General features: G+C 38.7%; 1 protein-coding gene across 4 annotated transcripts in view; it reads right to left on the reverse strand.

Moving 5' to 3' along the window:
• PARD3B (par-3 family cell polarity regulator beta) overlaps positions 1 to 25,542 on the reverse strand; it is a 985,082-nt gene that overhangs the window by 416,491 nt on the left and 543,049 nt on the right. For all 4 annotated transcript variants that reach the window (XM_081813815.1, XM_081813816.1, XM_081813818.1 and 1 more), the window contains one exon: positions 24,960 to 25,088. In XM_081813815.1, the coding sequence (XP_081669941.1) occupies positions 24,960 to 25,088 (129 nt within the window). The remainder of the gene's footprint in view (positions 1 to 24,959; positions 25,089 to 25,542) is intronic.

Below are 25,542 nucleotides of genomic sequence, written 5' to 3' on the forward strand. Positions count from 1 at the left end.
AAGAGGACAGATCACAACCAATACCAAAGAAATACAAACAATTATAAGAACATATTATGAACAAGTATATGCCAGCAAATTAGATAATCTGGAAGAAATGGGTGCATTCCTAGAGATGTATAAACTACCAAAACTGAACCAGGAAGAAATAGAAAACCTGAAAAGACCCATAACCAGTAAGGAAATTGAAGCAGTCATCAAAAATCTCCCAACAAACAAGAGCCCAGGGCCAGATGGCTTCCCAGGGGAATTCTACCAAACGTTTAAAGAAGAATTAATACCTATTCTTCTGAAACTGTCCAAAAAATAGAAATGGAAGGAAAACTTCCAAACTCATTTTATGAGGCCAGCATTACCTTGGTCCCAAAACCAGACAAGACCCCATCAAAAAGGAGAACTACAGAGCAATATCCCTGATGAACATGGATGCAAAAATTCTCACCAAAATACTAGCCAGTAGGATCCAACAATACATTAAAAGGATTTTTCACCACCACCAAGTAGGATTTATTCCTGGGCTGCAAGGTTGGTTCAATATCCACAAATCAATCAATGTGATACACTACCTTAATAAAAGAAAGAACAAGAACCATATGATCCTCTCAATAGATGCAGAAAAAGCACTTGACAAAGTACAGCATCCTTTCTTGATCAAAACTCTTCACAGTGTAGGGATAGAGGGTACATACCTCAATATCATAAAAGCCATCTATGAAAAAACCACAGCGAATATCATTCTCAATAGGAAAAAACTGAGAGCTTTCCCCCTAAGGTCAGGAACATGGCAGGGATGTCCACTATCACCACTGCTATTCAACATAGTACTAGAAGTCCTAGCCTCAGCAATCAGACAATAAAAAGAAATAAAAGGCATCCGAATCGGCAAAGAAGAAGTGAAACTCTCACTTTTTACAGATGATATGATACTGTATGTGGAAAACCCAAAATACTCCACCCCAAAACTGCTAGAACTCATACAGATTTCAGTAAAGTTGCAGGATATAAAATCAATGCACAGAAATCAGTTACATTTCTATACACCAACAATAAGACAGAAGAAAGAGAAATTAAGGAGTCGATCCCATTTACAATTGTACCCAAACCCTTAAGATATCTAGGAATAAATCTAACCAAATAGGCAAAGAATCTGTACTCTGAAAACTATAGAATACTTATGAAAGAAATTGAGGAAGACACAAAGAAATGGAAAAACGTTCCATGTTCATGGCCTGGACGAACAAATACTGTGAAAATGTATGCTACCTAGAGCAATCTACACATTTAATGCAATCCCTATCAAAATACCATCAACTTATTTCAAAGAAATGGAACAAATAATCCTAAAATTTGTGTGGAACCAGAAAAGACCCCGAATAGCCAGAGGAATGTTGAAAAAGAAAAACAAAGCTGGTGGCATCACAATTCCAGACTTCAAGCTCTATTACAAAGCTGTGATCATCAAGACAGTATGGTACTGGCACAAGAACAAGAACAGACACATAGATCAATGGAACAGAATAGAGAGCTCAGAAATGGACCCTCAACTCTATGGTCAACTAATCTTCGACAAAGCAGGAAAGAATGTGCAATGGAAAAAAGACAGTCTCTTCAACAAATGGTGTTGGGAAAATTGGACAGCCACATGCAGAAGAATGAAACTGGACCATTTCCTTACACCACACACAAATATACTCAAAATGGATGAAAGACCTAAATGGCAGACAGGAATCCAACAAAATCCTAGAGGAGAACACAGGCAGCAACCTCTTTGACTTCAGCCGTAGCAACTTCTTCCTAAACACATCACCAAAGGCAAGGGAAGCAAGGGCAAAAATGAACTATTGGGACTTCATCAAGATAAAAAGCTTTTGCACAGCAAAGGAAACAGTCAACCAAACCAAAAGATAACCGACAGAATGGGAGAAGATATTTGCAAATGACATGTCAGATAAAGGGCTAATATCCAAAATCTATAAAGAACTTAACAAACTCAACACCCAAAGAACAAATAATCCAATCAAGAAATGGGCAGAAGATATGAACAGACATTTCTGCAAAGAAGACATCCAAATGGCCAACAGACACATGAAAAAGTGCTCAACATCACTGGGCATCAGGGAAATACAAATCACACCAGTCAGAATGGCTAAAATGAACAAGTTAGGAAACGACAGATGTTGGCAAGGATGCGGAGAAAGGGGAATCCTCCTACACTGTTGGTGGGAATGCAAGCTGGTGTAGCCACTCTGGAAAACAGTATGGAGGGTCCTCAAAAAGTTGAAAATAGAGCTATCCTACAACCCAGCAGTTGCGCTACTGGGTATTTACGGCAAAGACACAAATGTAGTGATCTGAAGGGGCACGTGCACCCCAATGTTTATAGCAGCAATGTCCACAATAGCCAAACTATGGAAGGAGCCTAGATGTCCATCAACAGATGAATGGATAAGAAGATGTGGTGTATATATATACAATGGAATATTATGCAGCCATCAAAAGGAATGAAATCTTGCCATTTGCAATGACGTGGATGGAACCGGAGGGTATTATGCTAAGCGAAATAAGTCAATCAGAGAAAAACAAGTATCATATGACCTCACTGATATGAGGAATTTGAGAAATAAGACAGAGGATCATAGGGGATGGGAGGAAAAAATGAAACAAGATGAAACCAGAGAGGGACACAAACCATAAGAGACTCTTAATCCCAGGAAACAAAGTGAAGGTTGCTGGAGAGAGGGGGGTGGCAGGATGGGGTGGCTGGGTGGACACTGGGGAGGGTATGTACTATGGTGAATGCTGTGAATTGTGTAAGACTGATGAATCACAGACCTTTACCCCTGAAACAAATAACTTAAAAAAAGACACACACACACACAAAAACAAAAAACAAATATCAAAAGTAATTACTCAGTGTGAGAAGAGGAAAGGGAGGTGGAAGATGACTTGCTAGGCATCTATATTATTTGCTTAAGAGTATTCCAAATAGGGCCATCTCTGGAATCAGAAATGTTCTTTAGTGCAAAGCAGTACTTGATTCACACATGCTAGTATAGTAATAACCCAGCCTTCCAAACTCCAGGGGAATCCACCGGTCTGTAGGGCCAGTGTTCAATTTCTTAGAAGCCTAGGTCAGACCTGAAAGCATCCATGCTGAACCTTTTATGGCCCTCATTTCATTCAATGCTGTGCTCTTGGCTCAGCACAAGCAAGCTCTGGATGTCTTTGCCTTGCCTCCCAAATGTGTAATTAGTCTGTGCTGTGAGCTTACTTTATGCAAGAGTTATGATTTACATGCAATCATTTTGTCAATTACCAAAACTCAAACAAGAGGGCTTTAAGGGAAAAAAAAATGAATATATATATATTATATAAAGCATATATATATATATTTTATATAAAGCATATATATATGTTATATAAAGCATATATATATATTTTATATAAAGCAAAAGCCATACCTGGCAATTCTGCCAGGATATTTTATAATAAGCTTAAGCACTATTAACTTTTGCCTAAGTAAATTCTAAGGAATTTGAGGTGATAAAACTTTTGTTATAGCTAAATAAATTTTCATTACAGTGAAAGGATAAGATACCTGCAAGACATGTAATTTTCTGAATTTTTAACATTTTCTAAAAAAGTATGGGTAGCTATTATAAGCATGAAAAGGTTTTGGTCAATTGGATTACATAAAATTCAGAATGTGAATATCACCCTTGAGTAGGGATAAGAGGCTCCTTCCAGCAGCTGGGAGGCATTCTATTTTAGATTGTACTTTTCAGAGAGTAAAGAAAACACAGCAAGAGATGAGCAGGCACATGCAAAGGTAAATGGCGATCCAAGGATGATTATCTTAATAAAGGTAAAAGACTTTCCCCCCCAACTGTTGCTAATATATAAATGAAATCAGCAGAACCCTGGGTGATTTATAAGTGGACAGATTATTTTTTAAAGTCTTTCGCCTTCTGGGCAATATAGACAAATCAGAAGAAAGAGTCAGAGGTCACACTGCAGATAATTTAAAAATCTTCTGAGTCATACTGTAGGTTGTTGATAATTAACCCAATCAATGGGGGAAACTTCTTAAATGTAGGTTTCTTATGGATAGCTCGATTATCAATATAGTAAATATATGTCCTCCTTATGTGATGTCCTTAAGTAAATATTCATCTACGTTCAAGTACTTTATAACCAAAGACCCGAATGAAGAAAATCCTACAAAATGTCTGTAATTGAGACACTTTTTTCATGTTTTTTGATATCCATTCTCTGGAAAGGATGAGGAAAGAACCTACTGAACATAAGAGCTGACTTCTGACTGCACTTATCAAAATTTCCTTTAAGTCAAAGATTAATCTAATACCAGGAAACAAATTTCCAAAAAAAATGTCCATTCTTCATTGTCTGCTCAATATAAAAATGCTTTAATGTAATACTAAGAGATTAAAACTAACAGAAGTAAGTCAAAGTTAAGATTCCTATAGCTATCCTTTTTCTTCTCCTACTTATGGTATATATACTTGAAAGATCAGCAAATTCCATAGTTTAGTAACACTGGCAAAAAACACTGTTTTTTCTTTTTTCTGATAAACATGGAAGAAATGAATATAATATATTGCATCATGAAAAGTAGTATAAATGAATATATTACAATTCAGGCAGCATGGATTCTTTATAAAACTAGAAACTGCTTTGTTTATATGGGGAAGAAATAGGTCCTTTTTGTTTTGTGTTTATTCCTTCCCATTAAAAGTGAACTACGGAAACCTGATTAAAATGTCTTAAACCTTTTATAGACAATCATTCAGTGTTTAAAATACAAGAATACACGCTTTTACATAAGATTTAAGAACAAACAGTACGATTGTAATAATACTCTAAAAAGGAAGCATAGAGGGCCTGATTCTTAGAGGAGCAGACCTATTTGAAAAAGCTGGAGTCCTAGGTGAAATACTTCCAATATCTTTGCCATCCCAAATACTCTGTCTGCCAAGCTACCTGCATTTGACAGCTTTAAAAGACAACTATCCAGGACAAAAGCTGAACATAAATAAAAAATACAGAGCACTTCATGGAAGTGAGCACACCAATTATGGTGCCTGTTCCACACACAGCCTGTCACTGTTCAGGAAGGGGTAGCAACTCACTGAATTGGAGGTGCCCTCCGACCCCACGACTGTCAGTCCATAGGTGGCTCATGCTTGCTGCAGGGGTCTGACCCAAGGCCACGCCCAATTAGAGAGGGTTTTAGAAACCAACTATGCCAGCCAAATTGGTCCTTCTAAGACTTGGATCCATGTAAGGTCTAGAACACAGGGTCACAGTCATTGCATGTGAGGACAAATACCCCAATAGTTTCTATTATGAAAAATTCTAGGGAAAAGGTTTATTTTAGGACTTCTCACTGCTTTTAAGAGGTTAATACATATTCCCTAATTTCACTTGATCACGGAAAACACCTTTGCATGAAGCATATTAGAGGAAAAGTATTCCCCCCTACACTTAAAGACATGTTGCTTTAGAGAACACAGGGGAGGTCAAGGTAGAAAGGAATGGAGTGGGGAACAGAGAAGGCTCAAGAGAAAAGAAATCTTGTAGGTCATGAACAATGTCCTAGAGATACCACACAGCCTCACGGTTAAGTTTCTAGTTCCATTACTTCTGTGTCACGCTTCTGTGTACATGCCATATGTCACAACTCGCATCATCGATAAAAGAGTATCATAGAAGAAAAGTACAGACTCAGGCCAGGCTTCCAAAGACATAGAACAGCAAGTACATTCTGGAGCTCTTATTCCATAAAGGGGAAAAAAAATGACATTTAGTTTCTTTATGAGAAATTAATTTATTTTTATTTTTAGTTTTTAGTTTTGGATTGGGAGATTTCTGCCGATAATATAAAGACAATGCATTACAGTTATTTTCACTGGGATCTTAGGAAGTCACAGATTAAGATATCTAGCCACTAGAGTAAAAGTATAAAAATGTTCTATCTAACACCCACCATTCTGAGTATGTGTGTCATTATTTAGGGCACAACAATTCTTTTAGTAAAGATAATATAATTTTCTTCCCAACTCAAGAATTCTAAAGGCAGAGATTGTGTCTCCAATACCTTCATTTTCTCCAGAAGACCCAATAAATGTTCTTTCACTTTGAGGCACAGAACTTTGAAGGGCAGAGTCGTGTTTATTAAATTATGCTACAATGTAGTAACAGTACTACCACAGACTCAAGAAAGTAGTATTTTTGTGGGGGCTGGAGGAGGGGGTAATTTGTTTGTTGGTGAAGGCTTTAAAAAAGGAAATGATGAAAATATAGCCATTTTAACTCTATCCTTCATCTGATGTTTGAGTTGTACCTAATGAGACTCCAGCTGGAAACCAATCCCCTTTAGAACACTATCCATGATAAATAATCCTAAATTCCAAATAGAGATTGAGAAATCTCAGTGGATAGCAACCATTTTAAATTCACCGTACATGTTATGTTTACTATTGTAATGAGAATGTTCTTACCATATATGTAATATGCCCTTTATATATGTAGATGAAGGCATATAATTTGCATTTTATCTTAATTAAATCAATTATGCTATTAAAATTAATTTTCAGATAAAACTGACTTCAAAATAAGAAGTCATTTATGTTCTGTAGACTATGAAAAATCCATCAAAAGTAAAATGTGGATATATCTTCCCTATTCCCACTACGACAAGCAAATTGGGGAGAAAGGAAACCTACCCAGAGTTAATTAATGGGGAAAAGTGTATCAGTCAGTTGCTGTCATAAAAACGTTGCATAACAAACCATGCCAAATTGGGATACGAACAATAAGGCTCACATATCTGCAGGTTGACTGGGGTTTGCATGACCTAGGCTAGACTCAAGTAGGTTTGCCTTCAAAGTGTGGGGCACATACATGTCTGCTCCATGTATCTAGCATCTTCCTTAGACCACTGGATATCTGAAACATGTTTCTCACATGCTGAAAGACAGGAATGCAAATATGAAAGTATCTCTAAAGCCTTTGTTCACAAAACATCCACTAACATCTAATTGGCCAAATGAATTCGCATGGCCAAATCCACAGGCTGCACTTGGAAAAGAACTATCCACAAACACATAATGAGACTATGACAAGAGGATGGATATATAATGCTACTATTTGGAAGTGAATTGAGATCAATAATCCCATCCTCCAACTGATATATATTTTATATATGGGAGATACCAAGGGTTAATAATATATCATAGGGTTTTTATTTCTTTTAATCATATCTTTCCTTTCCTTTGGTATCACATTTTCTCCTGACACATATATTCATTCATCTGTGATCGTCTGAATGTTGGTGTCCCCCCAAATTCACATGTTGAAATCTTAATCCCCATGGTGATGGCATTTAGAGGTGGGGCCTTTGGAAGGCAATTATATCATGGGGGTGGAATCCTCATGAATGGGATTAATGCCTTTATAAAGAGCTCCCTAGACATTGTCATCATTAAGGATACAACGAGAAATCTGTGATGCAGAAGACAGCCCTTACCTGGTCATGCTGGCATCCTGATCTTGGGCTTTCAACCTCTAGAGCTGTGAAAAATAAGTTCCCCTTGTTTATAAGCCACCCAACCTGCAGTATTGTTACAGCAGTCCAAATGGACTAACACACCATCCTATAGTCTGTACTTGAGAGTGGCTTCTATGTCTGTGTGATTTTCCCAAGGTAGAGGAAGTCTGTATCCTAGATCTGGGAAGATTCCTGCCCCTGCATCTCTGCATTGTTCCTGCCAGGTTCTTAAAAGGGACTGTTCAGGTGGCTCTAGAGTCTTAAATAAATGGCTTAGGTTACTGAATACTGCCTTTCACTTTATGTTATTCTTCTTCAGTATTCATCTTCCAAATGATCCTCTCCCTTGCTGTTTTTATATATATGTGAAAGCAGGACAAGGGTAAGGGAGCAATTTCTATGGCCTTAATTCCTGTAAATTCAGTGTGTAATTACAAGAAGTTTAAAAGTTCAGCACACTTCCAATTAGTATTTCCCTAGATGTAGGTTGAGCAGGATTTCTTTCTTCCCTGAACTAATGGATCTTCATTTTCCAACAAAGTCAAGTACGCATCAAAGACTAAACAAGGACTATCTCATGCCTAAGGAATTTTTTTTTAATTAATCCATCACAACTCCATTTTTACTTGCTGATACGTGAAAAAGGAAGACTCATCTAAGTACAGTGAGTGAATGAAGCATTTTAGTCAAGCATTTTCCTGATAGTACAGACCTACCATTTTTATGATATTGAAGTCAAGCATAAGGAAAAAAAAGCTTTATTTTACATGTATGTGTGTATATATCAAATACAGAAATTATTTTCACCTCAAAAGAAATTTTGCAGTGAAGGTATAATGGAATAAGAGACTCTTTACTTAATATCTCCAAACACCCTGATTTTGTGTCTCAGAATATAAGCCACTTTTCCTTCCCTGATTTTACCAGTGAGAAAACAATTTGCCCTCCTCTGAATTCCATTTTACTTTCTTTTTCCCATTCTTATGATTCTCATCACTTTTCCTATTCCTCCTAAGAGCACTGCTGATAAGTGTTGGATTAGTTAATTCTCCCATTGTAGTTCAATATGGACCACAGTTAATTAATATTTAAAAATTATTTTAAAAACTGCTAATTAAGTTCCACTATCACTATGACCACTGTCATCAAATGGGATTTTGGAATATTGGGTAGTGGATTTAGGATACATACAGCAACAAATTCCCGTTCCTCATTTTCTACAATGCTAATAAGCTGAATCATGACCTGTTGCCATACTGATGCCTATGAAGGGCTGAGCTATGCAAGAAAATAGCTCACAAATGTTTCTAAGAACTCACATTTATTTTGGCTCATCTGATCACCATATCCGCTCTTGAGTTTTGATATGGGGTGGAGTAAATCTGTCATTCACTTCTACTTTATTATGACAGCTGGTGTTATTTGGCAACTACTCTGTTCAAATTAACCCTAAAAAAAGCAATTTTTCACATTTAAAACAAAGATCGTGTCTCTATCAACTCCTAAACAATTGGGTTAGAAGTTTAAATTCACTTACTGAGTGACTTCACTTACTCTAAATAAAACTGAAAAGCAAATAAACCAAAAGTTCCTTCGACATTTTTTGTTTGTTTGTTTTACTAAATTGGGCAGCATTGTGTACAAACACCAAATCAAACACTCTCAATGTATCTGGTATCTCCCTGTCTTTGCCTTTCAAATCCATTGCATATTAGTCATGGGTAATCCAGAATATTTTTTATATGCTATTTGACCCGAAGGAAGATTCAAAGTCATAATTCAAATATGTTAATGACTGCTAGAAGAGACACCTGACCAATTACTGTCTTGTTAAGGCAGTCCTTGATCCTAGGCTTTGTCTCTTGTCGATGTAGAGTTCATCCCATTATTTTAGCCACATCAAAAGTAGGGCACTGGCTAAACAAACATGCATGATTTATAAAGGCAGCCGTATTTTAGTGATAGAAAGCAAGCCGTCTAGTGTTTAATGGGGACCGTATGTTCAGATGCCTCTTCAACTTATTTTTTTTTTTCTGTTACACTAGGGAATGGAAACCCAACCTCCTAAAAAAACAAGCTGAGAAACATAAAGAATAAAAAAAATTCTAGAATTATGAATAAATGCAGTTTATTTACTAATATGTTATAACGACAGAATAGGAATATATCAATTTTAACCATTCTTCAGCCTATCAGGACACGTTGTGCTCTGCCTCAATCTCTAACTTCCAACAAAAATATCTGTATTAGCAGAAAATTCAGCTGCAGCTTCCTAAAAAAACATGAATGGTGTTCTAAGAACATCATGTATGAGCAAAAATTCACTTTTTCCCTCCTAGCAGTCTACTCAAATAATCTCCCCACCTTCTCTTAAAGGAAAGCAGATTTGGGAACCTAAAATAAATGGAATGGTCTTCCTTCCACTTTCTTCACTCTCTGGTCTGAGGTAATTAATGTCTACTCAATACCATGCTCAATCATGTTTCCCCTGGGACAGTATTTTCAATTAAACCTTTTATTTCATCCAGGAACGCCTGGTCTCATTGACCACTGTACTTTTTATCTGTGGATTTATGATAATCTAATGCACATCTCCTCACAGGCAGAATGGCCTTATGAGTCCTTATTGTTCTGATGCCAAGAGAGAAGTGAAAAACAAAATTAGCTCCTGCGGAAGCCAGGAAGGAAACCACATTTGTTTAACACAGCGAGAGGCCTTTCACTACCTGCCCAACGGCCTTGACCATCACACTGCCCTGGCCTCTCAATGTGCTGGCTGCCCTTGTCTGGCTGCTCCAGTCTGATAAGACCTGCCAACTCCCTTGAGAGCCATTGGACGCTGAGGGGTGAGAGGCAACGCCATCCTCGGGTTACATTTTCAAAGGGTTGTGAAGGAAGTCAGACATTTACGTGCTATTGCAATTCTTTTCTGTAAGAAACCCTACAGGTTAAAGAGGAACCTCTGAACTACTATCTGACAGCAAATGCTGGGCTTTTCGAAAAGTAAGCCACTAGCTTGTTTGTAGCTATGTGCCTTTACTTTCTTTCCAACTAGGACCCACATGATTTGGTTTCTGTTTCAGAAGTACACAAATTATAGTGACATGTTATTAACTTAACCACTATGAGAAATTACATATATTTTTTTTTTACGGTCATACTCTGTTATGTAGCTGAAGACAAGGTTCGATCTAGTGTACTTCCATCTCTTCATGATACGGGGAATAAGTCACTGCTATGTATATCCTCAAACACAAGTTCAGCAGCCTTCATCTTTAATTTCTTTGTATGCCTACATAGCACATAAAATTATCAAGTTAATAATTGCATTAATATTTATTTATATAATGTATTTACAATCTGTCTCATACCAAAGAGGAATTGAGGTGGCTCGCATTAATAATTACATTGAAAGTATCTGCCAAGTTTTCAACAAGTTGCTAGTGCAGACACAATCCTATTTTTCAAATTGAAGAATTCAGAACCCAGAGATTTTTTATTGCATGAAGGATGGCCAAAACCTTAATGAAGTGTTTGCAATTCATTCACTTTTCTTCATGTGTAATGGAAATGAGCTTTAAATAAACTAGGATGGTAGGGACAGACGAGACAATTTCTACTTAAAAAACACGTTAAGTTTTTTAAGTTTGTATTTAAGTTTTTAAGCATGTATTTAAGTTTGTTTGTAAACCTGCTTCTTATAACGTGAATTTTTCCTCTCTCTGTCAAAAGGAATACTGATAAATTGTGCCTGGGTTGCAAAGAGCCAACAGGGTTTATTCACTGCACAGTATCTCCAGAGCATAACGCTATGTAATAATTTACATTCTATCAGATGGGTTATATTTAAAAACATCTTATGGGAAAATGCACCGAAACTTCCAATATTGGAAAGAAGGAACACATTTCCTTCCGAGCTAACTACAGGAGTGAAGTCTTTTATGGTACCCACAGCTGTGGTGGCATCAGAAGATTGCAGGAAGGGCTACACCTGTGTGTATTAACTACTATAGCAACAAGAACCACAATGGCAAGGGGTCAAGAAGGTGGCCATGAGGGAGATCTCTGCTGGCAGTATATTATTCTACATTTACTTAAGAGAAGTCACTCTTTACGTCACATGCTCCTGAGGCATTCTGAACTGTAGAACAAACAAACGCTCAGAGGCACACTCCTGCAGCCCATTCATATACAGAGAGATCATTCATAATTCAGATGCTATCTGTATTGAGCGTCATGCCAAAATTTGATGCACAGAAATTCAGAGAATACTATTTTGCTGTAGGAAGTGGTCTAAGAGACCAATTGGTTCAATCTCCTCGTTTTGTAGATAAGGGAACTCTTCTCCCTGTTTACTGTCAATTTTTTTATTTTGATAATTTTAGTATTTATTAGTTTATCACTATCTCCATAATCCAGCTCTTATTCCCAAGTCCCCGATCAAGATTGTGGGTATCTACTGTAGAAAGGTAAATCTACATGGGCTGGGAAGAAAAGTCACACGAAGAGGGACAGGAGTTTATGTTTAGCAAGAGTGTCATGATGAAAAATACTGCTGAACAACAAAATTAGCGAAAAGGGCAAGTCTTCTCTACTCTGGCTTCTCTCACACCGTATTTTCATCAAAAAAGAACTCAATAAGCTCTTCATGAATGGAATTAAGAAAGATAAGACCCAAGAAGTTAAATGACTTTTCTAAACTTGAACATCTAGAGTGGCGGTCCTGGGTCAATAATGGCATCTCACATCCCTGACCAGTACTCATTCTGCTATAGAACAGTGTTCTCTTCAGCTTTCCTAACCGAATGTGAGAGATTGTAACAATATTAGCCGCAGTGAGTTATGCCTCCTGGAAGTGTGACTCTGCTGCTCTTTCCAGGCAGTCATGGCATCTATCTACCCATCCCCTGAATCCTAATGAGCATTGTGACTTACTTTGACAAAAAGAATGAAGCAGAAGTAACACTGTGCAACCTGCAAGGCTAGAACTTAAGAGCCCCTGCATCTTCTATTTTTGTTGTTCTGAAATGTCCTATAAGGAAGCTGGACTAGCTTTCTAGAGGATGAAAAGACACATTAACTAGAATCAAGGTGCCCCATCCAACAGCCAGAACCAAGTGACAGCCATGTAGTGAGACCATCTTGAACCTTCCCGCCTTGCAGATGCTCCAGTTGAATGCAAGCCTCAGGAATAAACCTAAACCCAGAACTTAGGGAACTTATGAACACAGACTTTATAAAAGAAGGCGTCAAATGGATCTTAACTTTGATGGATTTCTATATATCCTTGGAAATAGTCTGGTTATAGACATACAAATTTTGCTCACATGACAGCATAAGTAGCCAACAGTATTATCACTATGACCAAAATGTTCCTCTCCTCTACTCCTCCCTTTTCCTCAGTCTTCCTTCCTGCCATTGGCTCATGCTTTTCCATATTCCTGGACTTCCTACTTTCCTTGCTTCTTTGAATCTATCCATGGCCCAAACAGAATCCCATCTCATTAATGAAATTTTTCATAATTTTAAAGTCGTTATTGATTTCTTCATTTTATATAACTTCTGGTTCACTATTAACCTCTTAGCTTATTCCTTCAATTTGTGCAACTAAAAAAAATATGTGTACAACTCTTCCCCTCCCAACCGCCTTCCCCACAGAAGGTAGTGTGCCATATTTTTTGTGTCTCTAATGACACTCAGCATTGTCTATAAGTTCTTGGAGTTCAGGGATCATGTCTTAATACATTTTAGAGTACACAGTATGTGGCGCAACTCTCGCACAAATAAATGTTTACTAAATATCTGATCAGCTAAACTGGGAATAGGTGTTCAGTATTTGCTGAACAATTGAGTCCTTTCATCATCAGTATGGACCCAGAAATAGAGGGCAGTAGAGGGCTGATAATTCTCCTGGATACCAGTCTCTGAGTATCAAAGAAGAGAAATATTTGGTCTCAGGGAGATGGAATGCAAGCAAGTAACAGGTAAGATGTTTTGGTTGGGTTTTTTTTTGTGTTTTGCCATTTTGGAGTTTGTTTTTTGTTTTTTGCTTGTTTGTTTCTGTGTGTTTTTCCCCTCCAGTGGGAAGTCAAGGGTCTACAGATGAAATATGTAGCTTCTGGGAAGGAGAAGAGGGAGAAGGTGAGCTCTTTCAAGTTATGCTGAAAGTCTATAACTCCCCTGCAGGGTGATAAGGTCAACAGTTCCATATACCAGGAGCCACAGACTCCAATATTTATGAAATAATGACCATCAAGGGGAGGCTTTGTTGTTCTTGGGGATATTTTTCTCCATTCTCCTACCATTACCTCCATCTTCATCACCACCTGGCATTTTAATGTAAGTTAATGTAATGTACCATTATCTTCCTCATCATCACCACCGGGCATTTTAATGTAGAAACATAATGCAGAAATATATTCTGTAATAGAAAGATACCATACTGTTATTTGCTTCTAGAAAGGCAGGATGATAGGTCAGAAGAAAGAAGAGAACGAGGAAAGGTGGGAAAACTGAAACAACATATCAAGCCGTTAAACAATCCTTCCTTTGGTCGTTAAGCCTCTAAGAAATGCAAAGAATTAATTACGGAAAGACTAGGTGATAAAATTCCTTCACATAACTCAATAAGTGGCCAGGAAACATAATTGAACTCGTTTATAATTGAATATCCTGCCATCAGGGCAGACTTAAAGAAGGGTAAACTTAAAGAGACATAACAATATTAAATGTTCTTTTGTCTTTTTAATGTTTGTGATTAAACATTCTTTTTAAAGAGAGACCTGGGATAGTGGTGGGGCTTCATTTAGGCAGCAACAGGAACTGAATAGCATGTGATTTGTACTTGAGCATCTTAATTTAAATAATTATAATATCTTAAAGAAAAACGCATCTTAACTCCTTCAACGTTTTATTACATCTGACAAGTTCAGTACAAGGGCACCTATCTATTCGTGCATTATGCGTCATATGTTCTGCACACTCATTAAAAATAATGAGAACATATTGAAAAGTCATTGCCCAGAGAATCTTTGGGGATGGGGCATGGGAAGAGTAAGTGGCAACAGATTGTGATTTAAGTGTCTATCTCTGTTTTATCAGCCCTTAGGAGGAAGAGAAAAAAAAAAAAGAAGTAGCAATCCTAAGCTGATACTGTTTAATGATAAAGATCACACATTTTCCTGAAAAACAGGCAGATGAAACATATTCAAACCTTTAAGTACACTTTCAAAATGAGATGGACCGTAGTGGCAGTTTCACGACTGCGGTACTTAGCTAACCACGATCAATTAAGGCTATACTTCTCCCCCCCCAGTCTTTAAATATCCGTTACAAAATGAACGCATTTCCTTATCTTACACCAAATGTGCCTTAGCAAACGTACTGATCACAGGCCGAGAGGTAATTAAGCAAATCAAGGTCATCCCCCGAGTTTCGTAACCACCTTCTTACCCAGCTGCTCCCTATCAACACCTGGCATGAATTATTGGAAACATTTGGCTAACGTGGATAATAAGAAGGATATAATCTGTGGTTGGTTACAATCTTGCTTTTTCTGAGCTGTTTAAACATGTATGTTTAGAAAATTCTTCTTTTTAATCGAACCTCCAGAAGCCTAATCATGGCCACAGTGGCCACTAATAAGACATACGTCTTGTACCACAAGAGGACAGCCGAATCTCATGGCCCTCAGCCTTAACACTGCAGGAGAATGTAACTAGGCCCCAGTCCTCTGAAATTTCGTGAGAGCTTCTTTTCAGCATAGAACACTTCTTCTTCCACTACCTTCCAATCTCCCAACAAAACCAGTCTTGTGATAAAAGTCATTATTTTCATTCTGACACCTGGAAGCCATACAACCAGGCAAAATGATCAGCACTTCCTCCATCTGTTTTAATAATGCTGAACCAGAGCATTTATCACCATCTATTTTATCAAGACTAGATTTTGCTGACAAGGGTTCAGTAAAATTCTTTCAGGTATAAGTACTTCCCAGGGAGTAGCAAATGACTACGAATCCCTCGGCCTTGTGGGTTATTGAATGCATTAAAAAACTTGGCAAAGAAGAAGGACTTAGTCACTTAGTACACAGAACAACTGAAAGAAGGTGTGATGCGCAGCCCAGTGAGGTAGAAATCTTAAAAAAAAAAAATCCTGATTTTGACAAACAATGTAAAGTTTGGTAAGGGGAAATGTCTCCGTGTCTCATTTTCCCCATTTTTAAGATAGGAATAGCTAAACATAGTTGCTTTGTGACAGTAAATGAGGATCATCTTCTTAGGATCTTTGAAATCTTTGCCATGAGTTCAACCATAGCAGGATTGGGGGGGGGGTAGAATATGGTCCATGTAAGGGGCCAATGGAGCATATCTCACCCTATAGCATCCCATCTTGGGGACAGAGAGGAAGGGAGAAGGGACAGAGGTGTAAGTGCCAACAAATACCAATAACCCAATCTTCAAAACTGCCCTAGAAGCACCTCTCTTTGGTATGTGCTTAAATCTACAAGTTACAAGGTGGCATACAACAAATTTTGAGCACAATCAAATTGAGTGTGGGAATTTAAAAGCACAATCGAGTCGGGCCTGAAAAAGTCAAGTACAATTGAGTTTGCCTAAATGAATCAGGAGTAATTGAGTTGAGTAACTGGATTGTGCTCAGCACTGGCCCTTTGCCAAAATGAGAGGCACATGACCAGAGACGCAACTCAACTGGTCTTCAAATTTTCACAGGATATTTCTTCCAGAGCAAAAAATTGTTGCAGAATAGAAAAAGTTGAAAATTTGGTTATTGGAATTAGTCAGGTATAGTGACTAAGTTATCCTATAGGCCTTTATGCCCTTTATAACAAAACCACTATTCCAATGGTTCTCAAACTTGAGTAAGCATCAGAAGTACCTGGAGGGCTTGTTAAAAATATATCTTTAGCTCTAACCCTAGAGTTTCTGATTCTTCAAGTCTGAAAGGAGCCTGAGAATTTGCACGTGTGACAAATTTTGAGGTAATGGTATTCTGCTGACCCGAGACCACACTTTGAGAGCCACTTCAACTGAGATTGAAGCACTTAAAAAAATACTTCAGGTTGGCAGGGTCTTAAGATGGCTGCCGGGCAGCTGGCTCCTGACAGAAGAAAAGATGTGGAGTGGGTTGCTACCTCCTGGCCTAAATGAAAGTGATATTGAGTTGAATTCTGAAGATGAAGCCCCATTAGAGAACTCTGGACTTAACTTACAGGAATATAAAGAAGATGGGACCATTACAGAAACAGAGATCTCAGATTTCCCAACTGAGGGACCAAAGCCTGGAGTAGAGGCAAATGTAAGTGCATATGAAGAATGCCCCTCTGGAATTCCCTTAAATATGTAGCATAAATTTCAAGAATTGCATAAAAAACATTCTGAACAGAAAACCTCAACTTCAGGAATCAGAGGGAAAAAAAGAAAACACTCCAGGAAAGGTAAATTGAAGAATGAAGAAGATTCTCATAGTGAACAGACCTCAAGTGAAACCCAGTGGAAGGAGCTTACTCAGTATTTTGGATTCAACGATAGGTTTGACCCCCCTCAATCTCCTAACCCTGAGATCATAACCTGAGTGGAAATCAAGAGCTGGATGCTTAACCCACCGACACACCCAGGTGCCCCTGATTTACATTCTCTCAGTACTATCCCTATCCTCACTGTCTTGTGTAGTGATAACGAGAGATTGCTAATGCTCTGAAATTTGAGGAAATCTATGCATATTATTTTTATTTGGTTTAAAGTAATTGTATCAGGAAGGATAATGCATTAGATACAGATCAGACATAAAGTAGGAGCCACAGCGCCTTTAGCAATACCCTTTCCAGCCTTCTATATCATCTGCTTTAATAATGTGTAGCTTTCATTTATTCAGTCAACAAATACTTACTGAACATACAGTGTGCACCAGGCACAGGAAATAACAACAGAAGATAATATTATTTGACACTCACTGTGTAGCAGCATCTGTGCTCAGCTAATTCTCACAACCCTACAAGATAGGTGCTGTTATTATCCTCATTTGACAAATGAGGAAACTGAGACACAGAGAGGTTGAGTAAGATTGCAAAACAAGGATTCACATTCTATGTGCCCTATTCTAAGTACTTTATACACATCTCTAATGCTGACAGTCTCTTAGGTAGATAATACTCTGATCCCTGAGTTAGAGGTGAGGAACAGGGCTGTGGGTGGGGGTGGTAGCTCAGGAAAGTAACTTAATCAAGACCATTCAGCCAATAGGTGGCAGAGCCAGGATTGAACCCAGGTCTGACTGATCCCAGATCCCAGGCTCCTAATGATTACATTACAGCCAAATACAATAAGCTCTTAGCAGGTATCTGAATGTCTTTTCACCTCTTCCAATTTATTCCAAACAACACTATTTCTCACGTTAGCCCTTGCTCAGTAAGCCATCGAGTTGGGCTGCCTACTATCTTCCTGATGTGTTTTATGTTTTCTAATCTCAGAGTACTTGAAGATGCTGTTTCCTTCTCCCCTGTATCTCTGCATTTTGAAATCCTACTCAATCAAGATCAAGACCTTTCTCAAACACTATCATGATCTTAAAGGTTTTCTTGGTCCCCCAACTTTGAATCCCCATAACACTTCATTGAATACTTTGACCAACTCATACTCTTTATAGGCTAGAAGCTCCTTGAGGACACGAACACATCTTATTCATCTCTGAAGTTCATGTTGCAGAACCTTGACTAGGATTAGATGAATACTGCTTGAACGGAATTGCACTAAATGGGGAAAAATATGGTAGAGAGAAGGAGAAATGGAGACTGTATTTTAGCAAGGATTCCATCTTAAGTCACAAGAACTGTGTTATTTGGAGAATTCATAAAATATAGCTGCGTTTTGATTTCTGAATAATTATTTAAATTCCAAAACGTAACTCCTGCACTTTGGTTTAGGTAGACAAATCATTCTGAAATCATCCTTCAATTTCTGCTACTTATCCACAAATAGCTGCTATAATATTCATTCTTCCTTAAGTACCTTGGTTAATTAAGCATGGAATCATTTGAATCTAATAGCCAAAGGGAATAAAATAATATATCAGTTAAATGAGGTTCATCTAAGATTTCAAATGAAAATTCTTGCATGATTTATGATATTAAATAATTTGACATTTGAAGGTATGAATTTTTCACTTCCTAAGAAGATAAACAGTAAAGGAACAGGAGCCACATGTCCTTTGCAAAGGCAGTCACAGGGATTGGTAAATATGGTGGTCCTGGACCACACTAAGCTCAGCAGCTATTTGGGGAGCGTCCACACACATGTGTGTGGGGAGCATTTTTTTTTTTCCTCAGCAAAAGCAATATTCTTAAGTGAAAGTCACATCGGCATGACAAACATGGCTGGCTAGCTTTTGGATCTCAGTCATGCCAGGCAGCGGCAACTTACTTGCTTGAAATATAGTTAATCCCACTTGCAGAGGCCGGCATTTAATACAGGCAAACTTGGCAGGTAGAAATTATAAATACATTTGAAATGTTCCCAGCTCGCTTTATCCACCAGGGGTTGCTGTGATTTGCAGGATAATTTAAAGATAAGGCAGCAGGTCAGAACATGAAACATTAAAGAGGTTAACAAAGGAATGGCACCATGTTTGTTTCTCCCAGTAAATGAAAGAAGACACACATGTGCGCACGTATATGCACCTACATGACAAACAATGCAGTCTCTCTCGCTTGCTCTCGCTCTGAAACTCTCAAAAAAATAAAGGCAGCACATCAATAGGAAACCTTTAGTATTTCATGATCTTTCCTAAACTGACACTTTGCATAAGAACACAAGAATTTGGGGTGCCAGGGATGGGAGAGAAGTCGTAGAGCGTGTCTCTCACAGAACACAGGCCAAACAAAGCGCTGATTACGGAGCACAGTGTTCATTTCAAGTGCAGACGCAGACACAGCACTTTCACCTTGGGATTCTATTACCAACACTAACCTCAAAGTCCCTTTTGCAAAAACGTTCCTTATGTGAACACCTCTTTAATAAACTCTCACCCAGTCAGGGGGTGAAGACATCAAAGCGTCTTCCAGCTTGGGATTCTGGAAAGATTGCCTTTGAAACACAGTTCCTTTGGTAAAGATACTAGAAAGAGCTTAAACAGTTATGATGCTAGTACATGAATTCCTCTCATTTGATGTTCATCCCAGCCTGTCGCCGATGGAACGAAGGTTAGCTAAATGTACCGCTGCATTTGTGATACTAACCAGTTGCTCGGGAGGAAGGACATGGAAAGAAGTCAGCCCAGCCCTCCCATGGCAGGTCAGGAGAAATAACCAGGAAATGGGTGCTCAGGCCTCTGCAATGACAGAGGGTCACATCCGAGAAAGACCATCCTATATTGGGACTTCCTGTATCACTGCTGACCACATGCTCCCTGGGCTCTAAGTGTTAAGACTTTACAAGGAGAGAAGATAAGGAGGAAGTAAGGAAGATTTAACTGTCGGAAACCAGGCAGAGCAGTGCCATTCAGAGGGGATCCAGCTCCTGAAACAGCAAGGCTTGAGAGAAGGGAGAGGACAGTTTCTCAGAACAGGAAAACAATAAACACGGTTTGTTTTCTTCAAAGGAGATAGAACAAGACAAAAGCAGGAAGTGCTGTCCTTCCTTCATCCTGCCAGATTTTCAATGGAAGTTAAGTGTGTGCCTCAGTCACGATAAGGGAGGAGAGACCAAAGTGGTGACACCTTCATTTTTTTTGAAAGAAAAATACAGAGTGCGTCACATAGCACACTGTTCTTCTTTCTGTTCTTTCAAATAGTCCTGTGCATGTCACCCTATGAAGTGATTCACAGAGAAACAGTGCTGTGCGTGCCAAACGTGACCTCTCTTTAAACTTCCTGTATGGTTCTTGCCACTTAGCACTCAAGGAAGGCATTTGGGCTGGACAAAGAAGACTAGTCCATATTTCCTCAAAACAAGGATTCTGGGTCCACATTACTTCGGTGCTTGTAATCCTCAAAGGCCTTGCTTTGCTGTGGTTACAAAGAATATTCCACATATTTAGATAATTAGAAGTCAAATGTTTTTTAAAGAGTCTAGACTGTTTGCCAGAGAATTCTAGGAGAAGGGATACTAACCACATGACTTCCAAATTTGGTATAAAACTAAAAACAATGAGAACAAATAATTTATTGGCACTCATAATCTCACAGTTGCACAATTAATTTAATATGCTCCCTGGGGGGCTTGGCCTATGATGTCACTTTTTGGGATAGAAATCAAATTTCACTAAATTCTACTAAATGAGAGTGAACTAATACACACAAGCTGCCTGACTTATGGATTTAGTTTCAAACCAAAAAAAATTTTTTCTCTATTTTGTAATTCAGTATTTTGGACACCAGTATGTATTTTAAAATAATAATTAAAAAATCAATGGTAAAAATAATGGTTAGTCAGTCCCAGGCAAGCCTGAATAGATCTATTTTCCCTACAAGGTATGTGAAGTTTAGTACTGTGCTTTTATTGTATTTAATACTACAGAGGTGCCAAGGTACTAGAATAATTATAGGTCACATATATTGAGAACTTACAATTGGCCAGGAACTATGCCAAGAGCTTTGCATATATGATCTCTTTTAATCTTAGCAACAATCTTTTTTTTTTTTAAAGATTTTATTTATTATTTGACAGAGAGAGACAGTGAGAGAGGGAACACAAGCAGGGGGAGTGGGAGAGGGAGAAGCAGGCTTCCCGCTGAGCAGGGAGCCCGATGTGGGGCTCGATCCCAGGACTCCGGGATCATGACCTGAGCCGAAGGCAGACGCTTAACGACTGAGCCACCCAGGCGCCCCTCTTCACAACAATCTTATGATAAAGATGAGTCAAATGAGCCTTAGAATGATTTTGTGAGCTGCTCTAGATCACACAGAAACAGTGTGTGATGCGGAACTTCCAGAGTTGAACTCCAGAGATAATGCGCAAAGCGTAAAGAAACCGATGCCTCCAGTTCCTGAGCAATGCAGGACCATCAACAGGTTACTTCACCACACTGAACCTCTTTTCTCATCTGCAAATGAGATCTGGACATACTGATTCTTTCAGCCCCCTTTACTTTGAAAATTCTATTTTTACATTCATTAACTTCCAGCTGCAACTGTCTGTGATTGAGAATGCATTCAGAATTTCAACCAGGGTAAAGTCACATCCCTCTCCCCCTTACCCGGGGGCCGGGGGGGGGGAGCTTCTAGAACAAAGGAATAGCAGTGAAGTTAAGAATTCTAGAAGACACACACACACACACACACACACACACACACGAATTCTAGAAGACAGGGAAAGGGGTAAAAAGAACTATTAGACGGGAAACTGAGGCCTCATGAGGGTATATGAGTTCTCAGCTGGAGCTCTGTTATTAGGTTCTTTTATTGGCTAGAATGTTCCTTTCTCTTCCTTTTTTTTTAAGATTTTATTTATTTGAGAGAGAGAGAAGAGCACTCGCACAAGCCGGGGTGGGGGGGGGGGCGGCGGGCACAGGGAGAGGGAGAAACAGACTTCCTGCTGAGCAGGGAGCCCCCCATAGCAGCTCAATCCCAGGATCCTGGGATCATGACCTGAGCTGAAGGGAGACGCTTAACTGATTGAGCCACCCAGGCACCCATGGAATGTTTCTGTTTCTAGGCAGGGTTTCACTCATTCCAGGACCATAGTTCAACAGAATACACAGTCAAAACTTCTTTCCTTATTCTTAATCTCAGGAAACAAACTGAGGGTTGCTGGAGTGGTGGGGGGTGGGAGGGATGGGGTGGCTGGGTGATAGACATTGGGGAGGATATGTGCTATGGTGAGCACTGTGAATTGTGTAAGACTGTTGAATCACAGACCTGTACTTCTGAAACAAATAATACATTATATGTTTTAAAAAAAAAAAGAAGAAGATAGCAGGAAGGGAAAAATGAAGGCGGGGAAATCGGAGATGGGAGACGAACCATGAGAGACTATGGACTCTGAGAAACAAACTGAGGGTTCTAGAGGGGAGAGGGGTTGGGGGATGGGTTAGCCTGGTGATGGCTATTAAAGAGGGCACGTACTGCATGGAGCACTGGGTGTTATAAGCAAACAATGAATCATGGAACACTACATCAAAAACTAATGATGTAATGTATGGTGCTTAACATAATAAAATAAAATTAAAGACACAAAAACTTCTTTCCTTGTTCTCCTATCCCTGACACAAGCACATAGTTCCTCCAAAGTTTTCTAAGAGTTTTATCTTTAGCAACCGAAAAGTTGGACAAGAAGTGAAGGGCTTCCTGTCATATGTACATGCTGCCTCTTTCTAATTATTTCTTCTCACTGTGACCCCTGTAGAGAAGGACCAAGGTGTTTGGATAAATAAAGGATTGAAAGAAAAATCCATCTGCATTCTAGGAAAAAAAATCTGGACTCTAAGTTTCTGCAGCATTTCTTTTTAGGAAGAGTAAGGAGCTTAAGTGAGGAAATGAGAAGGAAATTCAAGATTCTGCCTTCCAAAATGGCTGGCAATGGAGGAGTCAAGTGGAGGAAAGCAGGCGAGGAGTATAGTCTTTACAGCTCATACCACCTAATCTTCTTCCCTTCCCTGTTTTACTGCAGATCTTCCCAGAGCATTCAATAGGGCAAGGGGAAAAATGGACAAGATGATGGGAAGGAGAAGGAAGGACCAGAAACGTGGTGGGAAGGGGGTCCTTTGGTCAGGATTAGAGCATTAATAAATGAGAGAGGTGTTTCAGGAAGGTTGTATATTCAAACATGAATATAAGCATAGATAACAGAATATTAGGCTTACAGTAGTTATCTTAGAATTTATCTAGTCTTATCACCTTATCAATGGGAGAATTTTTTCTAGAGCATCTTGGACAGATGGTGAGGTTGGCTCTGTTCCAACATTCTAAGTTGCCCGTTTTCTTCTTGGACAGCTCCAACAGTTAGAAACTATTGTAACTTGTAACATTATCACTTCCAAATATTTGTTCTGGTACCAGCTCAAGGAGGGCAGGAAATGAGTCTTAATTATTTTTGTATCCCCAAAACCTCCAACTTAGTGCACAGCCTGTACTTAGTAAATTGTTAGTCAGATTAATACATAAGTACACTAATGGATAGAAACTACCTGAAGAAATATATTAAGTCTACGTTTTTGATCCATACAAAAACTCCTTATTACTTGATAGCAATAAAAATGTGTCCTAAACTTTCTCTTTTTCAAGCTAACTGCAGTCAGTTTTCTCAACTAACCTTCACTGGTTCTGATGATCTAACTCTGGAGTACCTACCTCATTACCTATATGAACCTTTGTCATTTCTTATGTAGATGCAAAAGAAATAAAATTTTTAAAAAGGGGTAATTAAAAATCCTTTTTGTTATTAGCCATAAAAGTCCTTTGAATTTTTCTATAGCCTTCTTAAATACATGTCAGTAATAAAATAATAGGTGTTCATTATTTTAAAAATAAGAAAATTAGTATGTCTCATAATCCCAACCTTCTGGGTGCATCTCCTGCTGGTTCTTTGTTTGTTTTTAAGATATTTTAATGTAATCTGATCATGCTGCCTATATCATTTTATGCACTACTTTTTTTCTTAATGCTCTATGAACCTTTTTCTCATGTTATTATCAGTTCATCCCCAAGACCATTTTAAGTAACTATACATTTCATTGGGGAGCTATCTAGTTATTTATCTAACTAATACCTTACAGTTGTACAGTGCCCAATAGATCACTAAAATAAATAGGACTCGAGAAAAAAAAAGTCAATGTACATGAATTTTTTCCACATCTTTGATGATCAGTTTAGGACAGATTACTAGAAGTACAGTTAGCAGGTCAAAGAACATACATTTTCACAAGACTTTCAAAACTCTCTTCCTTAGGGTACCGTTCCCGGCCCTCATGACTAGGTTAAATGCCCTTGTGACATGTTCCTATAGCACCCTGCAGTTCTTTTGCATCACCTTCATCACCATTGTGAAGACTTGGTTATATTTTATTTCCTTTTAGACTGCAAACTGCATTAAGGTGGTGAACGACCATTTTTGCTGACTGTGTTTTGCATAAAGCTAACATATAGCATAACACTCAAAGTACATTTTGTTTAGTTGAATATTGTTAAATGGCTTCCTTAAAAGGGTGCTTGAGTCTGTATCCCGGAAGCACTGGTGGCATATGTCCAACTCACCGCATTAAGACCGCAAAGCCATGACACCCCCAAATGGGACCCAAAAAAACCTCCTAGTGTGATTCAGTTCTTGTTACAAACGAAACCTGTGCCTTAGAACTCATCTCTCAGCTACTATGAATTCACTGAGTGTATTAAAAACTCTGCATTGACGATTCAGTGAGACTGTGACCTGAACATTACCAGCTCTCGGGGAAGAAAGGTTCCTTCTTGACGGGCGACGACCAGCGACGCGGTCTCTCCTTGCTTGGTGCTCCTCAGCATGGCCACAAGCTCTTCCTGAGTTCGCCCAGTGACATCTCTGCCATTTACCTAACAGATGCCATCATACGAACAGATTACAACACTCTCCATCTTCTTTTTTTTTTTTTTTTAAGATTTTATTTATTTATTTGAGACAGAGAGAATGAGAGAGACAGAGAGCACATGAGAGGGGGGAGGGTCAGAGGGAGAAGCAGGCTCCCCGCCAAGCAGGGAGCCCGATGTGGGACTCGATGCCGGGACTCCAGGATCATGACCTGAGCCGAAGGCAGTCGCTTAACCAACTGAGCCACCCAGGCGTCCCTACAATTCAATTTTTTAAAGTAAATTAATTATACTGAAATGTTCACTGTCTAAACATGATGACATCAAGATTAAAAAATTTTTTTTTTAAGATTTTATTTATTTATTTGAGAGAGAGAGAATGAGAGAGAGCACATGAGAGGGGGGAGGGTCAGAGGGAGAAGCAGACTCCCTGCTGAGCAGGGAGCCCGATGCGGGACTC

This window comes from Leptonychotes weddellii, chromosome 3 (genome assembly GCF_054177405.1).
Source record: "Leptonychotes weddellii isolate Sample4059 chromosome 3, ASM5417740v2, whole genome shotgun sequence".
Taxonomy (NCBI): Eukaryota; Metazoa; Chordata; class Mammalia; order Carnivora; family Phocidae; genus Leptonychotes; species Leptonychotes weddellii.